At 39.8% G+C, this 15,701-nt stretch overlaps 1 protein-coding gene across 1 annotated transcript in view; it reads right to left on the bottom strand.

Moving 5' to 3' along the window:
* NPHP1 (nephrocystin 1) overlaps window positions 1-13,895 on the bottom strand; it is a gene marked incomplete at both ends in the record, with an annotated part of 36,274 nt that extends 22,379 nt beyond the window's left edge. Inside the window, 9 exons of the mRNA XM_084235449.1 lie at window positions 1,020-1,107; window positions 1,914-1,956; window positions 2,294-2,394; window positions 5,017-5,118; window positions 6,012-6,237; window positions 8,599-8,723; window positions 10,299-10,359; window positions 11,571-11,644; window positions 13,827-13,895. Of these exons, the coding sequence (XP_084091575.1) occupies window positions 1,020-1,107; window positions 1,914-1,956; window positions 2,294-2,394; window positions 5,017-5,118; window positions 6,012-6,237; window positions 8,599-8,723; window positions 10,299-10,359; window positions 11,571-11,644; window positions 13,827-13,895 (889 nt within the window). The remainder of the gene's footprint in view (window positions 1-1,019; window positions 1,108-1,913; window positions 1,957-2,293; window positions 2,395-5,016; window positions 5,119-6,011; window positions 6,238-8,598; window positions 8,724-10,298; window positions 10,360-11,570; window positions 11,645-13,826) is intronic.
* Window positions 13,896-15,701: the final 1,806 nt, after the last annotated feature.

The raw sequence follows: 15,701 nt of genomic DNA on the forward strand, positions 1-15,701 counted from the left end.
TTGTCCCATGAGGAAGACAATCCATTCATATATTTTTATAAAATGCAGAACATCGGTAAATAATTTTTGGAGATTTCAGAAAAAATATATAGCCATTAATTTCACTTCCTAACACATTCTTAAATGGTTCTTTCATATTTTAGTCATGACGAATTCTTACTATAAAGTCATTTATCAGTGCATGAAATTGTTTTGGAGTTCCTACTCTGTGCCAAGAACTACTGAGTTGGAAATACATATGTGAGAGATATGGCCCCTGCCTTTGTTAGTTTACAGTTTAGTGAGAGAAACTTTTTTTTAAAATATAAGAGAATAAATAAAGTAAATATTAACTGACTTAGACCCATAAACAGTGTTAAAGTGATTGGGAATAGGGGAACCTACATTCCTCAAAGAAGGTATCTCTGGGAAGGACAAAAGAATGTGAATGAGATAGGCTTTCAGGGAGGGCTGGGAAGAATCTTCCTATTAGAACAGCCTCAAAGCAGCTCTTCCATAGATAACTCAACAACTCAGGGTATACAGGTGAGCCTCATTCCAATGTCATTCCTCTTTAAAATGAGCTATGGTTAGAATTTGCCAAGGATAATGAAATCCAAGAATGAACACAAAGAAATGCCAACTGGATATAACCTGTTAGAAAAGTCTTGTTGTGAAGAAAAGCAGTCAGGAAGGCTTCTGCTGCAATGGGATAGGGTGGGAAGGGTTGGAGGAGCTGGTTCTTGAAAGTGAGAGGTGCTGGGCATGCTAGTACTATTGATGAAGGAATGAATCAGAGGGGAGGCAGGCTGAAGACACAAAACAGGTGTGATAATTAAGAGCCATAATTTTGAAATAAAGGAAAGGGGCTGAAGCCAGAGAACAGGTAAACAGACTGGCCTGCGATAGGATAAGGGTGCTTTCCTCCACAGTCACAGGAAAGACAAAGGGACGTAGCTTGTTTGGCTATGACAGAAAAATTATACTTAAACCTTTACTGTTCAACTAAAAGTTTGTGGTGGTTGATTGACATCTTTTACCTTCCTCTAGAAGCTGGAAGAGTGTGGAAGGCCTGAACCCTGCAGGAATAGCTCCCATCGTAGTTAACACATCAATAGTGTTTATCTGCTGACGACAGTAAAAATAAAATCAATAAGCTTGTTTCCATTCCTGTTTAGTGGAAGAGTTTAGTGGAAGAATATGGCAACAACCCCAAATTCCTGAAAGGATGCCATTGCTGAGTTGTGGCTTCTCCCACAGACCTGAGCAGGTCCCAATAGGCAGAGCTCTGTGCCCCAGACCAGCTGCTTCCTGCACATCCCTCATCAAAATGTCCCTACTCTTGTCCTACTCTGCAACATTCTACCAAGTAACAGATGAGTTAATATTATAAACTGATATGCACTGAAGAATTAACGGCCTTTTTTGTATATGTGTACACATACACACACACACACACACATACACGAATGCTATATAAATGATAAATAGGTTAAAAGGCCAGGAGGGATACTTACTAAACTTTTAATGGGGATTACTTTGGGGAGTAAGGGGGTGCATTTTCATTTTTGTTGTATAATTTCTTGACCGATAAGATTATGTTTCTCACTTTTTTGAGCTTTTCAGTATTTTTCAAATAGTAACTAAAATTTAAATCAGGTTATATCCAAATGATAGCAAGTTCAGGCAAAATCAGCGACAGGTATTTCCAAGGCCTCAATATACTCCTTTTACAGAAGAGACCTAACGGGAGATGTTAGTACATAGACCTACAGAACCAGAAATAATGTCTTATGCTCTGTATATTCCATGCCCTTTGCCCTGTTTAAGATCCAGTACTATTTTCTAAAGTCTCCATCCTGCTTTTAATCTGAGCTCTATTAGAACTATGAGATAACACTGGAGACAGTATTAACAAGACAAGAGATACCAACCTCTGAGATAGCTTTTCGAACAGCACTCCAATGAGAATCAGTTCTGAGAAGACAAATTAGCAAGGTGAGTACATGGCCAGGTTGTGCCTTTTCACTCAACTAAAGGAACTTCAGTAATCGAAAAACAAAGTATATAATTGTAAGTTCTGCAAACATAGTGGTTTCTAGATGAAACCAAGATAGAATAATATCATGCATCAAAAATAATCATAAAATTAAAACAGTGATGATAGTAAATAGTAATATGAAAAGCAGTGTCCTCAAAAACTACAAGTTGTTTCCATTTCAAGAAATGCTTGAAGTGTTAATAATAGTAAAATTAGAAATAAGTAAACAAAAAGTTTCCTAAGCCTACTTTGATATCCCCTATACCTTTTTACCTTTGTTTAACTTCTTCTGCTCCTTCTGCAGTTTCACCCCCAATTTCTGCATCTTCTTCACTGCCTTTCTCACTTGATTCTTGGTCATCTTTATCATAGGGCTGAAAAATTATTAAAATATAAAATGTCTTTACCCAGTGCAAAAATCAACCAAGTCTGTGGAAGCGGCTAGGTGCAGCCAAGATCTTAGCATCTGGTCAAGGAGATAAGTAGATGCTTTTTGTATAACTTCCAGAAAACTTTTTTTAAGATAGCAGTTCATGCCTTTTGACCTCTTGTTCCCCATCCCTCTTTTGTGACTTAAAACCATTAACATATCTAGCAACTAACTTAAACTAAAGAGATAACCCTAGGAATAGCTGCCTCACACCTAAGTACAGAATTAAATATTAGCTGGGGCCTGAACTCCTTTGATTGCTTACCTCTACACATCTCTCACGCATGAGAGAAATAAACTTATACCTTATTTAAGCCACTGTTTGGGAGATCTTTTGTAACTCAGTGGATCTTTTATAACATAATGGAATGTTCTTTGCAACATTATTTACAGTTATTATAGGTTGGAAACAACCTAAATGTCCATCTATATGAGATTGGAAAAGATGACCTAGAGCTACCAATGCAATATTGCAGTAGCCACATGTGGCTACTGACACTTGACTAGTCCAAATTGAGATGTGCTGTAAAGTGTGAAATACGCACTACAATTTGAAGACTTAGTATGAAAAAAGAAAAATTTTTAAAATGCTGATTATATGTTGAAATAATATTTCTGATATATTGAATAATATAAAATACATTATTAAAAATAATGTCACCTGTCTCTCTACTTTTTTGCAGAGGGTGTGGTATAATGAATATATACTTGACCTTTATTCTTATTTCCGGTACAGAGTTCCTAAAACTCCCGGAATTTCTTATTGATAGGAGTGTTTTTGCTATTCGTAATGAGTATTTTTAGACACACCTGAGTTTGTACACTTGAGGTGACTGGCCAGGTAGTGATGGTGGGTACCTAGATACCTTCAGGATGGGGGCTGGTTGCCAGAGGAACCCACACTGTGATTAAAGGGCTGGAATTTCCAGTAGTCCCCCACTCCCTCCCTACCTTCAAAGCTGGAAGAGGAGTTGGAGATAGAATTCAATCACCAATGACTAGTGTGCCCTATGTAATAAAACCTCTATAAAAACCCCTAGGTTCAGGAAGCTTCCAGGTTGATGGTGACTTTGAAGTGCTGGGACAGTGGCTCTGGAGAGGGAAGGAAGAACAGGGTCCACTCCCTCCACCTCCCAATATCTTGCCCTATGCATCCCTTCCATTTGGCTGTTCCTGAGTTGTAACCTTTATAAAACTGGTAAACACAGGAAGGAATAGTCCTGAGTTCCATGAGTCCTCTTAGCAAATTATTGAAACTGTGGGAATCGAGTCTCCCTGTTAGCCTAGGGGTTAAGTCTCAGCACTATCACTGCTACAGCCTGAGTTCAATCCCCGGCCAGGGAGCTAACCCACATATGGTGCAGCAGACCTCTCCTGTCTCGCCTGATGCTCCTCTTAGCAATCTATTTCAGTAGATCCACCTGTTCTATTTCCCACTCCATCTCTGGTGAATCCTCTCATCCCCTGCACCTCTGGCCTACACCCCAGCTCTTCTATACAAAGAAAGAAAAAAGAAACAAAAAAACTATGGGAACCTCCAAATTTATAGCTGGTCACTGTGATGCAGGTGGCTCTTAGGACATGTTAGTGGCATATGAGGTGGGGTAGTCTTGTGGAACGGAGTCCTTAACTTGTGGGGTCTGGCTAACTCCTAGCGTTAGCATCAGAACTGAACTGGGCTGCAGGACACCACTTTGTATGAGAGAAGTAGTGTAGAAAAACATGTATTTTGGTGTCAGAGAAAAAAAATCACACACTTAGTGTCAGAAAAAAAAATCTGAGTACGGTTATGGGCAATTTTAAATTACATTTGTAGTTAGTGTTATATTTTTTTTTTTTAAAGATTTATTTATTTGTTTGTTTGTTTGTTTATTTATTTATTTATTTATTTATACAAGCACTGGGTACAGTCAGAAGCGCGGGAGGGTGAGAGAATTCACCAGATCCAGAGCGGGGAGCAGAGCAGGCAGAAGGACCGAAGTACACTGCTGAGGGGAGCAGCGGGCGGCAGGAGAGGTCTGCGCGCCATGTGGGACCCTCCTCTGGTGGCCGGGGAGCAGCCGGGGATCGAACCGGCACTGCAGAGGCCGCGGGCAGCCCTGCAACCCAGCGCTCAACCGCTGCGCCACCGGGGAGGCCCAGTGTTATATTTTTATTGACTAGTATTATCCAGAAAAACACCTAGTGACAATGCCATATTTTACAAGATAAAAAAATAAGCTACAAACATGCATATATAATATGTTTGTATTTTAGTAAGGGATCATGTATTTGTGGAAGTTAACACAAAGTTCATGGTGATAATGTTTTACAACAATAGATGACTTGATTTTGATGGTCAGCATTAATCCACAAGCACCTTCATCAGACAATGTAGTAAGACTCACATGCCTTAGGACATTTCCCAATATTGCCCCCAGGCCTTGTGCCTCTAAAATTAAAGCATCTGTATATCTCAAGTCATTCACTAGTCAACTGAACAAAGGACACAGCTTAAAGTTTTATAGAAAATGAAAAAAAAAAAGTTTTGAAGGAGAGAAAGGAAGAATAAACAACAAAGACTCACCTCCAAGTAGGTTCTGGGAACAAGACCTTTGTCTCCTTGGGCGTTCTCAGCTATCCACCAACCATCAGGTTTTTTTTCAATTATATAGAGAATCTCCCCTTTCTTAAGGCAAATGAAGTAAAAAATAAATAAATAAAACTCAATTATCATGAGTATTATTCATTAATAATATTTTAAAGCAGATCCTGAAAAAAAAGATCTTTTCTTAACCCATTATTTATACTAATCAAAAGTTTCCTCACCCCAGAAGCTGTGTGACTATAAATGCAGCTATAAATGGGGTCTCCCTGGTGGCTCAAGGGGTTGAGATGCAATCTATGAAGCGATCCGCAGCCACTGCAGCACGAGTTCGATCCCCGACCAGAAAGTTGCCCACATGGCACAGCAGACCTCTCCTGACTTGCCTGCTGCTCCCCTCAGCAGTGCATTTCAGTCAATCTGCCTGTTCTGGTCCCCACTCTGTCTCTGGTGAATCCTCTCACCCCTCATACCTCTGGCCTGTTCCCCAGTTCTTGTATGCATAATCTTTAAAATAAATAAATAAATAAATAAATAAATAAATACATGCAGCTCTAAACGAATCATTCCTTTTGGTTATTTAATATACATTTAAGGGCCTCCCCGGTGGTGCAGCGATTGAGCGCTGGGTTGCGAAGCTGCCCGCAGCCTCTGCAGGGCCGGTTCGATCCCCGGCTGCTCCCCGGCCACTGGAGGAGGGTCCTGCATGGCGCGCAGACCTCTCCTGCCGCGCCTGCTGCTCCCCTCAGTAGTGTACTTCGTTCCTTCTGCCTGTTCTGCTCCCCGCTCTGGCTCTGGTGGATTCTCTCACCCTCCCGCGCTTCTGACTGTACCCAGTGCCTGTATAAATAAATAAATAAATCTTTAAAAAAAAATTAAAACTTAATACCAGGAATATGTAATACATGTAGAGTTTTCTTATTCTGTTAGGTATGCAAATTTTTCTTGGATTAATTTCCAGTCTTGTTTTTACCTACCTTAAATGCAAGGTCCCCAACTTGTTGAGCAGTAAAATCTCCAATAGCAATGTATTCTTTACTTGTTGCCTGTTGTTGAGATTCATTTTCCTGTTCCTCTTCCTCTTCTGTTTCTTCTTCCTCCCCTTCACTTTCTTCTTCTTCTTCATCATCATCTTCATCATCTTCTCCTTCTTCTTCATCAGTAGACTCATCATCTTCCTCTCTTTTAGTAACTACTCCAACTCTACAAAAGAGTAAGTCTATGATGAGTGTAACTTGAAATAATGTATAAGAACAGATCAAGTAAGGAATACCTTCGATATATAGAAGCACTGACTTATGAAGGGAATAAGGGGAAAGTACAACTAAATGTTTCTATCATCTAACCAAGACTACGTGGCCTGAGGAATGTATGACACAACAGAGCATGTGCTGGGCTAGAGGCCAAGGGACTTGCCTTTAAATTTTGGATTCATTCAATCCAATGCTGCTTGAGTATTATTACACAGTTGCTAGAATCTAAGCATGGAGTTTAAATTCTGGTTTTATACCCTCTTTGTCAAGACTTCAGTTAAGCTTCATTTAAGCTCTCATTTCTTACTGGTAAAGTGGATGTAATCACAGAACCTGTCTTCTAAGGTTGTCATGAGGACTAGATGAATTACAAACTTGCACAGTGTTTAGGAGAATAAGTGCCTACAGTAAGCTTGTAATAAACATCAGTCATGATGAGGATGATCTGATGTTCCATGTCAGATACAGTGGACACCAAGGCAAGCTAGACTTAATTCTCTGTCCTCAAGGAGCTCACAAAAGGATAATGGATAATTACAATATAGTTCAATGGTACAACAGTAGAGGTCTACACAATATACTAAAGAAAACACATAGGAGGGAAACCTACATTATTGTCTATTGCTGGGTAAGGATGGAAAAGGCCTAGAATTAGGTCTTGAGGGATGGGTTACAATTAATCAGGTAAAAAGGGAGTAGAAAGAAGGAGGAGGTAGAGGAGAAAGGAGGCTTGAAATCAGGGAACTTCAAGTAGCTCATGAATGGTAGGACAAGGCTCGGAAGAAATGAACAAGAGATAAGACTAAAAAGGGAGCAGAATGCAGCCAATGTGAGCTTTATCTTTAAGATAGTCTCTAAAGAACAGGAGAAATGAACCCAAATGACAGATCAATAAAACCTTTCAAATTGATGTACCAAAAGGAAAAAACATGCAAAGAACACAACAGAATGTAAGCAGGGTAAGGATGTGATCTGATTGATGACTAGGTTACCACGTGGGGAACAGACTGGTTCAGAGAGTAGTTGTTTGATTATTAATCATCAATTCTTCTTGCTTTTTTTCCATTTCTTGTGATTTTTATTACTAGGCATTGTGGATGATAAATTAGAGAATGTGGATTTTGTCACCTTCTTTTATAGGATGCTGAATTTCATTCTGTTACACAGCTAAATGATCTTGTTCCTATTAAGATCTGGTTTTAGACTTTATTGGAAGTCTACCTCAGTTCTGTTTTTATTCCAAGGTCACAGTTCTTAATATTAGGCTATTTTTCTCACTCCCAGGGCATAGGCCTTCCGTTATCTCCACTAAAAAACTGAGGCACTCGCCAAACATTTGCTTACGGTATCTGGGTACAAATGCCAATCGCTCTCAGTGTCCCAGCATGTGGTTTCTACCAGGACTTCTAGAATCCTGCTCTGTGTAACTCAGGAACCCATTCAGATTTCTGAAGAGAGTTACACTCTCTCTCCTCAAAAGTTCCAATGGTCTTGGCAACTCCAGAATTCACTCTCTGCCTCCTCAAGCCCAGTGAGACTGCTGTTTCCTGCTAAGCTCCATATGTCTGCACCACAGTCTATTGATTATCCTCACTTCATGTGTCTCCCCGTATTAAGAGTATCAGCCCTGCTTGGCTGATATTCAATAACTTTGAATAGCTATTTTGTATATTTTGTCAGGTTTTATAGTCATTTATGGCAAGAAGGTTAAGTATAATACCAACTACTTGGTCATTCTCGGTCACTTTTACTGGAAATCAGTGGAACTTGCATCTATAATCTTTATCAATTTCCCCAGAATACAATATAAAAGTTTGGGAACAGCATTTGAAGAATCTAAATAATGAACCTTTCCTCTTTTTGCTTCCCACAAACTGTTTTGCTTCCCACAAACTGTTTTAAGTTTTCCTTCTACTTTGTGCAAGCACCATTACTTACACCCACTCTAACAGAAAAACTGTCTCCAGTTTTTAAAGAATATTTATGAGAGGAGGAAATATGCAGGAGACAATCCAAAAAATTTTCTTTTTATATAAACACCACTGGCATTAAAGGCATTATTCTTATTTTCTAACATTTGATTACTTGGCTTGACAGAGCTCTGTTTGGTTTCCCCAACTAGATTATAAATTACTATCACCTCCACTTCTTTACACTCTCATGGGGATCTAACACAAAAAATAATTGTTGACTGACTAGATACTTTCATTTGCTCTCTTCTATTCTTTTATACGTCCTTATTTTGAGTCAAACATCAAAGCTGTTGGAGACACAGTATCTGAAAAGGAAGAAAGGAAGAAAAGCAGCATACTCTGTTGTGTTTTCTCTACTTATGGACACAGCAAGTTCCTGCAGTTGGTGGGTAAGCTTATCCAAAAGATTGTGCTCCTCTTGTTTCTTCTGATCATAGTTCCCAACAGGTGCAGGTTCATCAGACTATGAGAGAAAATAAGTCTATTTCACTGAAAAATTTCTTTTTCCTAGTATACTTATTTTTAAAGAGAAAAATTCCAATAAGAGTTAGAAGACAAAGTAAATATCACCACAAGACTATGCTTACTTTAGAGAAATAATATTTAAAACAAAGGTAGATTATTATGTTGGCATATAAACCAAATCAAAAAATAAAATTATACTACATGCTTTTTTGTTTTGTTTTGTTTTCTCACTAGGAATTATAGACCCTCTGTAGTGAGTGAGGGACAAGTTCCAGTCAGAAGATTGGCTTTACAGTCAAAATGATAGACACCAATTCCAAGTTGTGTCACTCAATTGGCTGTGAGACACTGGAAAAGCTGCATCAGCTTTAGAAGACTTGATTTCCTGATCTGTGAAGCAGGAATATTAGGTTTTCAAATGCAGAGTCAGTCTTTCTTTTAAATTAAAGGATTTTGTGCCACTGGAGGAATTCGGGGGAGATGCTCTGAGGGATGACTTAGGTCTTAGATATAGTAAGAAGGATCCAAATCCAGGCAGGGAGATGCTTTTAGATGCTTTGGACTTTAAATGGTCTGTGGGTCTCTGGTCCTGGGCACCTACTTGAAGCTCAGACTCATATTTTAAAAAAATTCTGAAGGGACTGCCAAGAATAAATTATAGTTCCTCTTATTGCTGCAGAGTCACCAATATTAGAGCTGCCATGTGATATAAGAAGCTCCTTGATCACTTACACTCAGGGTTAGATTATGTGTTTTCGCCCCAAATTGTAATTAAAATAAAAACCATTCTAAACCATAAAACATAAATGTACAATATAGAAAAATAAAAATAGCTTCTTCCTGGATTTTCTGAGTTCCCAGGGCTGGGTGAGTTCATCAAAGGTGAACTTTTGTTAGATTTAGAGCCTGGTGTAGGGCAAGTGATGATCAGGCTTTTATTCCACTAGCCTCGGTGGCTATCACCTGTGGCCTTCAATGCAGGAGGATCTTGGGAGCATGGGCTTGGGTCATGTGTGCTGATTGTGGACACCCGGAATATGGTGTGGGCATGCATAAGTGCGCACATCTGAGCCTGGAGGCTGAGGACATAAGGGTGGCATCATTCAGAGACAGAACAGCTATGAGAGGGTGAGCAATGGTTACTAGAGGAAGAGACCATGAGAGAAAGCCAGAGAGAGCCCAAAGAGAAAGAGTAAAGATTCACCAGGGGCTGGGATGGCTGTCAGCTTCCTGGCCCCCTGGCCTCCCTGCTTTGCCAGTCTACAGGCTGGCCCCACAACATTTGGCATAAAAAGGACATTAAAGCCTGAAAAAGTCACCGAGGGATCTAGGACTCTTCCTTGCCTGTCTGCCCAAATTGATAGAGAACCTGCCCCAGGTATGCTGGCACTACACCTGGTTTTTCTGCTCCAAAGCACATTCTTAGTAAGCACATATGGCAAGTCAGCACTGACTTGAGCGAGACAGCATCACTAGTGCAAATGCAGGAACTTACCTGCTCTAATTAATTCCTACTTCATGGACAAATTATACAAACAGATTGTTTGGTAATGTGATTAACTGTAACACTTACTTTTTTTAATTTTTCAAGAGTATTTTTATTTTCATTAATTGCCTGCTTTAACTGGATACATCTAAATTTTTAAAAAGAAAGAAAAAAAGATTAATTTTTTATTGTCAGAACAAGAAACTGATATTGTAAAATCATATATAAGTTTTAAGCAGGAAAGGCAAATAGCTATGGTATGAATAATGCTAAATATTCACATGTAAATGTTTTCCATCTATTGGCTCAGATGATCCTTATAGCCAAGGTCAGGTCGAAGAACATAGCTAAGATAATCAATGCTCAGAAAGTTCAAGTGACTTGGGGTTTTAGTTCCCTGTCTCTGAAATAAGGAAGAGCAATGACTTCTCCAGCCCCAAAATTCCACAAACTTAGGATTTAATCAAGAAGACATAACTAATAATGATAACAACAGCTATAGTTCATTGTGCATCACGCATACCGCTAAGCAGTTTACAAGCATCATCTTATTTGAGCCTCATAACAACACTCCCTTCAACTGAATGAGGTTCTAAAAAGTGACCATAGCTAGTCAACAGTAGAGTAACAATGTGAAGGCCAAGTTTAGGATTCTAGAGCTGGTTTTTCCTCACCACAGTATACTCCCCTTTTGAATACAGTACATGCCCCATTTATATTAATTAGTATCTCATAGCATTGTTTGAAATTTTTTTTTAAAGATTTATTTATTTACACAAGCATGGGGGTGGAGGCCAGAGGCGTGGGAGGGTGAGAGAATTCACCAGCGACAGAACGGGGAGCAGAACAGGCAGACAGACCAAAGACACTACTGAGGGGAGAAACGGGGAGGCAGGAGACATCTGCTGTGCCATGTGGGTCTCTCCCTGGCTGGCTGGGAATCGAACCTGCACAACAGAGGCTGTGGACAGCTTCACAGTGCTGTGCTCAATCCGCTGTGCCATGCCACGAGGGGATGCCCAAGTTTGAAACTTAAATAAGAGAAAATTTCTAGAGCATGGACCACACTGCTTGGTGCATATAGATACAAAATAATTGTAAATTGTTTCTTTTTAATGCTTGCTATTCTCTATTTAATTTTATTCTTTTATTCAGACCTAGTAGATATAGATAATTGTAAGAAATACTTTAAAATACACTTTGGAAAGTTATTCATTGTTACCTCAATATTATTTTGTCTCTAGGAAATTTTACTAAGAAAATAAAGAAACAATGCCTGAAACAATTTCTGTGTTGTAAATTACTATTCATTGAAATTTGAGTATAATTCCTGGAAAGTGTAAATTTAGTGCGCTTTACCTTTGATAGATATCTTGCCTCTTACTGGCTTCTAGAGCTCCTTTCAACTGACTCTCAGAAATTAAACTATCAACCTACAACAAATGGAGACAGTTAAAAATATATTTTTAAATACCACGTATACTTAGGAAATAAACTTTCAATTCCTCTTACCAATATTTTTATTAATATCTTTAAACACAATGAAATTGAAAGAATTTTAACGAACACCCATATACCCATTACCTACATTCCATCATTAACGTTTTACCATACTTATTTGATCTACCGACTCATCAATATATTTTCCCTTAAATAATGTACTAAGGTACATCACTAAGTAGAATGCACTATTTCATGTAAAATTTACATACAGTGAAATGCACAAATCTTACATATACATTTGCTGAGTTTTGGCAACCGCATACATCTGTGTTACCCAAATCCCTAGCAACAAAGAGAACTACCATGACCCAGGGAAGCTCCCAGAAGGTATGTACTCCATGTAATTCTTTCATGTAGCATGTTTTTAGATACTTCCATATTGTGTGAATCATTATTTTATTACTCCTTATTGCTCAGTGGGGTTCACTGTAGACCACAAGTTTACCTATCATATATCTTATATCTTGACTTAGCATTTTCCCAAACACTAAGGTAACTTTGCCATCCTTCTTTTGGGTTCTTTGCTACAGATGATGCGATAAAGAATGAAAAAAGAGAAGTAAAAGTTCACTAGTTTCTTCTCTAGTTTTGCTTTTTTGCGTTGGTCTGGGTAGTATTTACAAAATTCACATACTTGATGACAGAATCAATCATCACAGCCACGACACAGATGGCTCCTGATTACCTGTCCCATGGACACCTAAGAGGAAATCTGTTTGCTTTAGTATGGAGAGGGAAGAATTAGCTCACATTATCAAAGGGCCCAGTCTAGATGTTGTAGGCATCAAAAGACTCCTGAACCAATTCTTCTAGAGGAGGAATAATCCTTGTAATATTTTTCTTTGTTTCATCTCTGCTTACATAACGGAAATGTAGAACTAGATACAAGACCATATTAATGTATACAGTTTAGCAAATTGAAAAAAGAACTTCAGAAAATAGATTAACAACTCATTAACTATTACTTCTTTAAAAAGTAATATATATTTAGTGCTCAAAATTATAAAAATATCAAAAAGTATTGAGAAACATAAAAATAACCAGTATTCTACCACACTTACCATCCTGGCATAATTTCTATTTTTTTCTATGTATATGGCATGTTAAAATTTTTATTGATTTACTGTATATTCAATTTTATATTTTTTCTAATTTGACATTTTATAACATGTATTTTCCCTAAAACATTAAAATCTCTTTAACAAAATTTTAACCATAGTATTATATCCCAGTTATATATCATTCCCCTATTATCGATCACATAAGTTGTATGCCTTTTCTATTGTAAATAATACTTTAATAAACAGTTTCATATTCCAACCTCTATCCCAATTTTTTTCATTATTATGTATGGCAAATTCCTGAAAATGTAATTACTCAGACTAGGAGAATGAATATTTGCTACAACGTGTCAAACTGTTCTCCAGAAATGCTGTACCTTGCACCCTGGAGCAGTACAGTTAAGTGTTAAGTGTCTGTTTATCACACCCTCTCCAGTATTATCTGAGTATTGTGGATTTTTTTTTAATGCCCGTGATATCTTATTTTCTTTGCAATTAATCGATAATCTGAGGTTTACTTTGCTCACATCTATGACTTATTTGTATTTCTTCTTGAGTGCATGTCCTTTGCTCACAAGCCAGATTTTAACATTTTTCTTACATATTCAAACTATTTCTTGACACTTACTTCCCCTGAGTTCACATGAGCAATGACAGACAACCTCCATTGAAAGAAGGCTCCAAGGAAAAGGGGCATGTAGAGTAAAGGAGAGAGATGTTGGGCGCAGAGTTGATTAGAAATGGTAATAGTTAAAGTTCACATTTGGAGATGAGGTGCGTTAGGGGCTTGTTAGAATTCGGAGATTGAGCCGTTAGGGTGGGGGAGGTGGGCAGCAAAGTCTGTGACCAGGGCTTGGGCTGGTAATGAGGGCTTAGAATCCGGATAAGGTGCTGGCATGCTGAGGCAGGATGGGGGTGGGGGCTACGACTCAGGAAGGTAAGTGGGTTAGGAGTAGGCTTCCAGAGTTGGGGTACGTCCCAGATCTTGCCCGCCGCCAAAGCCTAGGCCGCCTCGCAGGGCCCAGGTCTGTAGCTGGAAGCTAGACCCTACCTGTTGCTTTAATTCCTGACTGCGACGCTTTACGGTCTGGAGCGGATCTCGCCGCCGCCGAGCCAGCATCTCCCTTGCCTCAGCGCCGAGCTGCAGCCGGTTGTCAGGGAAACCAAGACTGCAGACCGGAAAAGTGACGCCATCACAGCGCGCCGGCCTCTGCCGCCCAGACGCGGGTTGGCTGGGGAAGACCTTCAGTGAGGTGGATTGAGGTACACGATTTGCTACCTCATCCCCAAGTGGGACTAAATCCTGTAAATCCAATTCCTAAACTTACCACTACACCGAGTAAGAATGAACTTTTGAAACGAACCACACGTTTTTTTTTTTTTCAGTACTGTTATAGAGCAGCCCCGATATTGAGCGGGTTGCCTGGCTGTGGGTCCTCACCTGCGCGCTTAAAAAGGACTTATTAATACTCCACTACAGGCACACACAAAAGGTTAATAAAAGGTTTATTTACAAGGGAAAAGGAAATAAGGAAAATGTACAACTCAGGCAGGGAGCTGTCAACCCGAGACTCGGAGCTCAGGGCCACTGCCCACGTGGTCGTCTTTTCCTCACACATCCCCGAAGAGTTGGGGGGTGGAAATAGGGGAGGAGGGGTTGGGCTAACCCCCACGGCGTTCGAAACTACAAGTCCCAAAATACCTCAATACCAGGACATTCCTGTTGGGATACGCGTTAGGGCACTTGTTTTCTTATACCCGGCTTGCTAGACTGATCTTGTATTTACTGCAGGAATAGCTTTCCTATATGGCCTTCATGGACTCCGTGGCTCTGTTGCATACTCTCCCTTCACAAGGCAGTTTTCTTTGCCATTTGCAGTATTGCTAAAGTTTCGTTTTATTCTGGTCTTGTACTTTGTCGATGCTGAGTTCTGCGAGGTTATTGGTTTTATCTGTTCTGCAGCAAGCCTGTGAGCACATAACTGCTTTTCACTTTACATCTACTCTCAAGGATATTTTAATAACATTTCCCCAAGTGGGACTAAATCCTGTAAATCCAATTCCTAAACTTACCACTACACCGAATAAGAATGAACTGATTTCACTTTTGAAACTGTAACAGGGTGGTCCCCAGGAAAGGGGGAGGCTCCCTGCCCCACCCAAGGGAGGGTGGAGCTGAGCAGGAAGAGGAGAAGCTGAAGAAGGGACTGAGGAAGGAAGGAGCAGGATGGAACCAGAAGGAGACCTGGAGGAGGCGCATGGAGCCTAGAGACACGTAAAGAAACTGTGCTTGTCTTTTGGTCGTGGACTGGGTGACACAGATGTGGGTGAGACCCATGGGGAGGTGACAATGGCAGCTTTTATCTTGATGTTGATTTTGCTCTTTTCCTTCCGGGCTTGTCCGGTTGTTTGTGACCCTTTTCTGTGGGTCCCCACTGGAAGATGCTTTAGACTTGTAGCAGGCTTTGGGGCCTTGCTCTGGGCCAATCCCATTTGGATGGACTTTTACCCACGAGGGGACGGGTAACTTTTGGTGCTTCACTTAGAAACTAGACTCTTTGCCTTACCTGTATTGTTTCCTAGTTGTATTAAAGTTCCTTCCCATTAAAGTCTCCTATGTTTTGTGTTGATGCGGCGGATGGCAGAACCCATTTAGAATAGGCAGGTTTGCGGGGTTTGGGCTGCCCCTCTCCCTGTCCTATAACAGATTTGGCGCCCAACGTTTTTTTATTTCAGTACTGTTATAGGGCAGCCCCGATACTGAACGGGTTGCCTGGCTGTGGGTCCTCACCTGCGTGCTTAAAAAGGACTTATTAATACTCCACTACAGGCATACACAAAAGGTTAATAAAAGGTTTATTTACAAGGGAAAAGGAAATAAGGAAAATGTACAACTCAGGCAGAAAATAGGGAAATAAAGTCTTTA

The sequence above is a fragment of the Talpa europaea genome (assembly GCF_964194135.1).
Source record: "Talpa europaea genome assembly, chromosome: 6".
Lineage (NCBI taxonomy): Eukaryota > Metazoa > Chordata > Mammalia > Eulipotyphla > Talpidae > Talpa > Talpa europaea.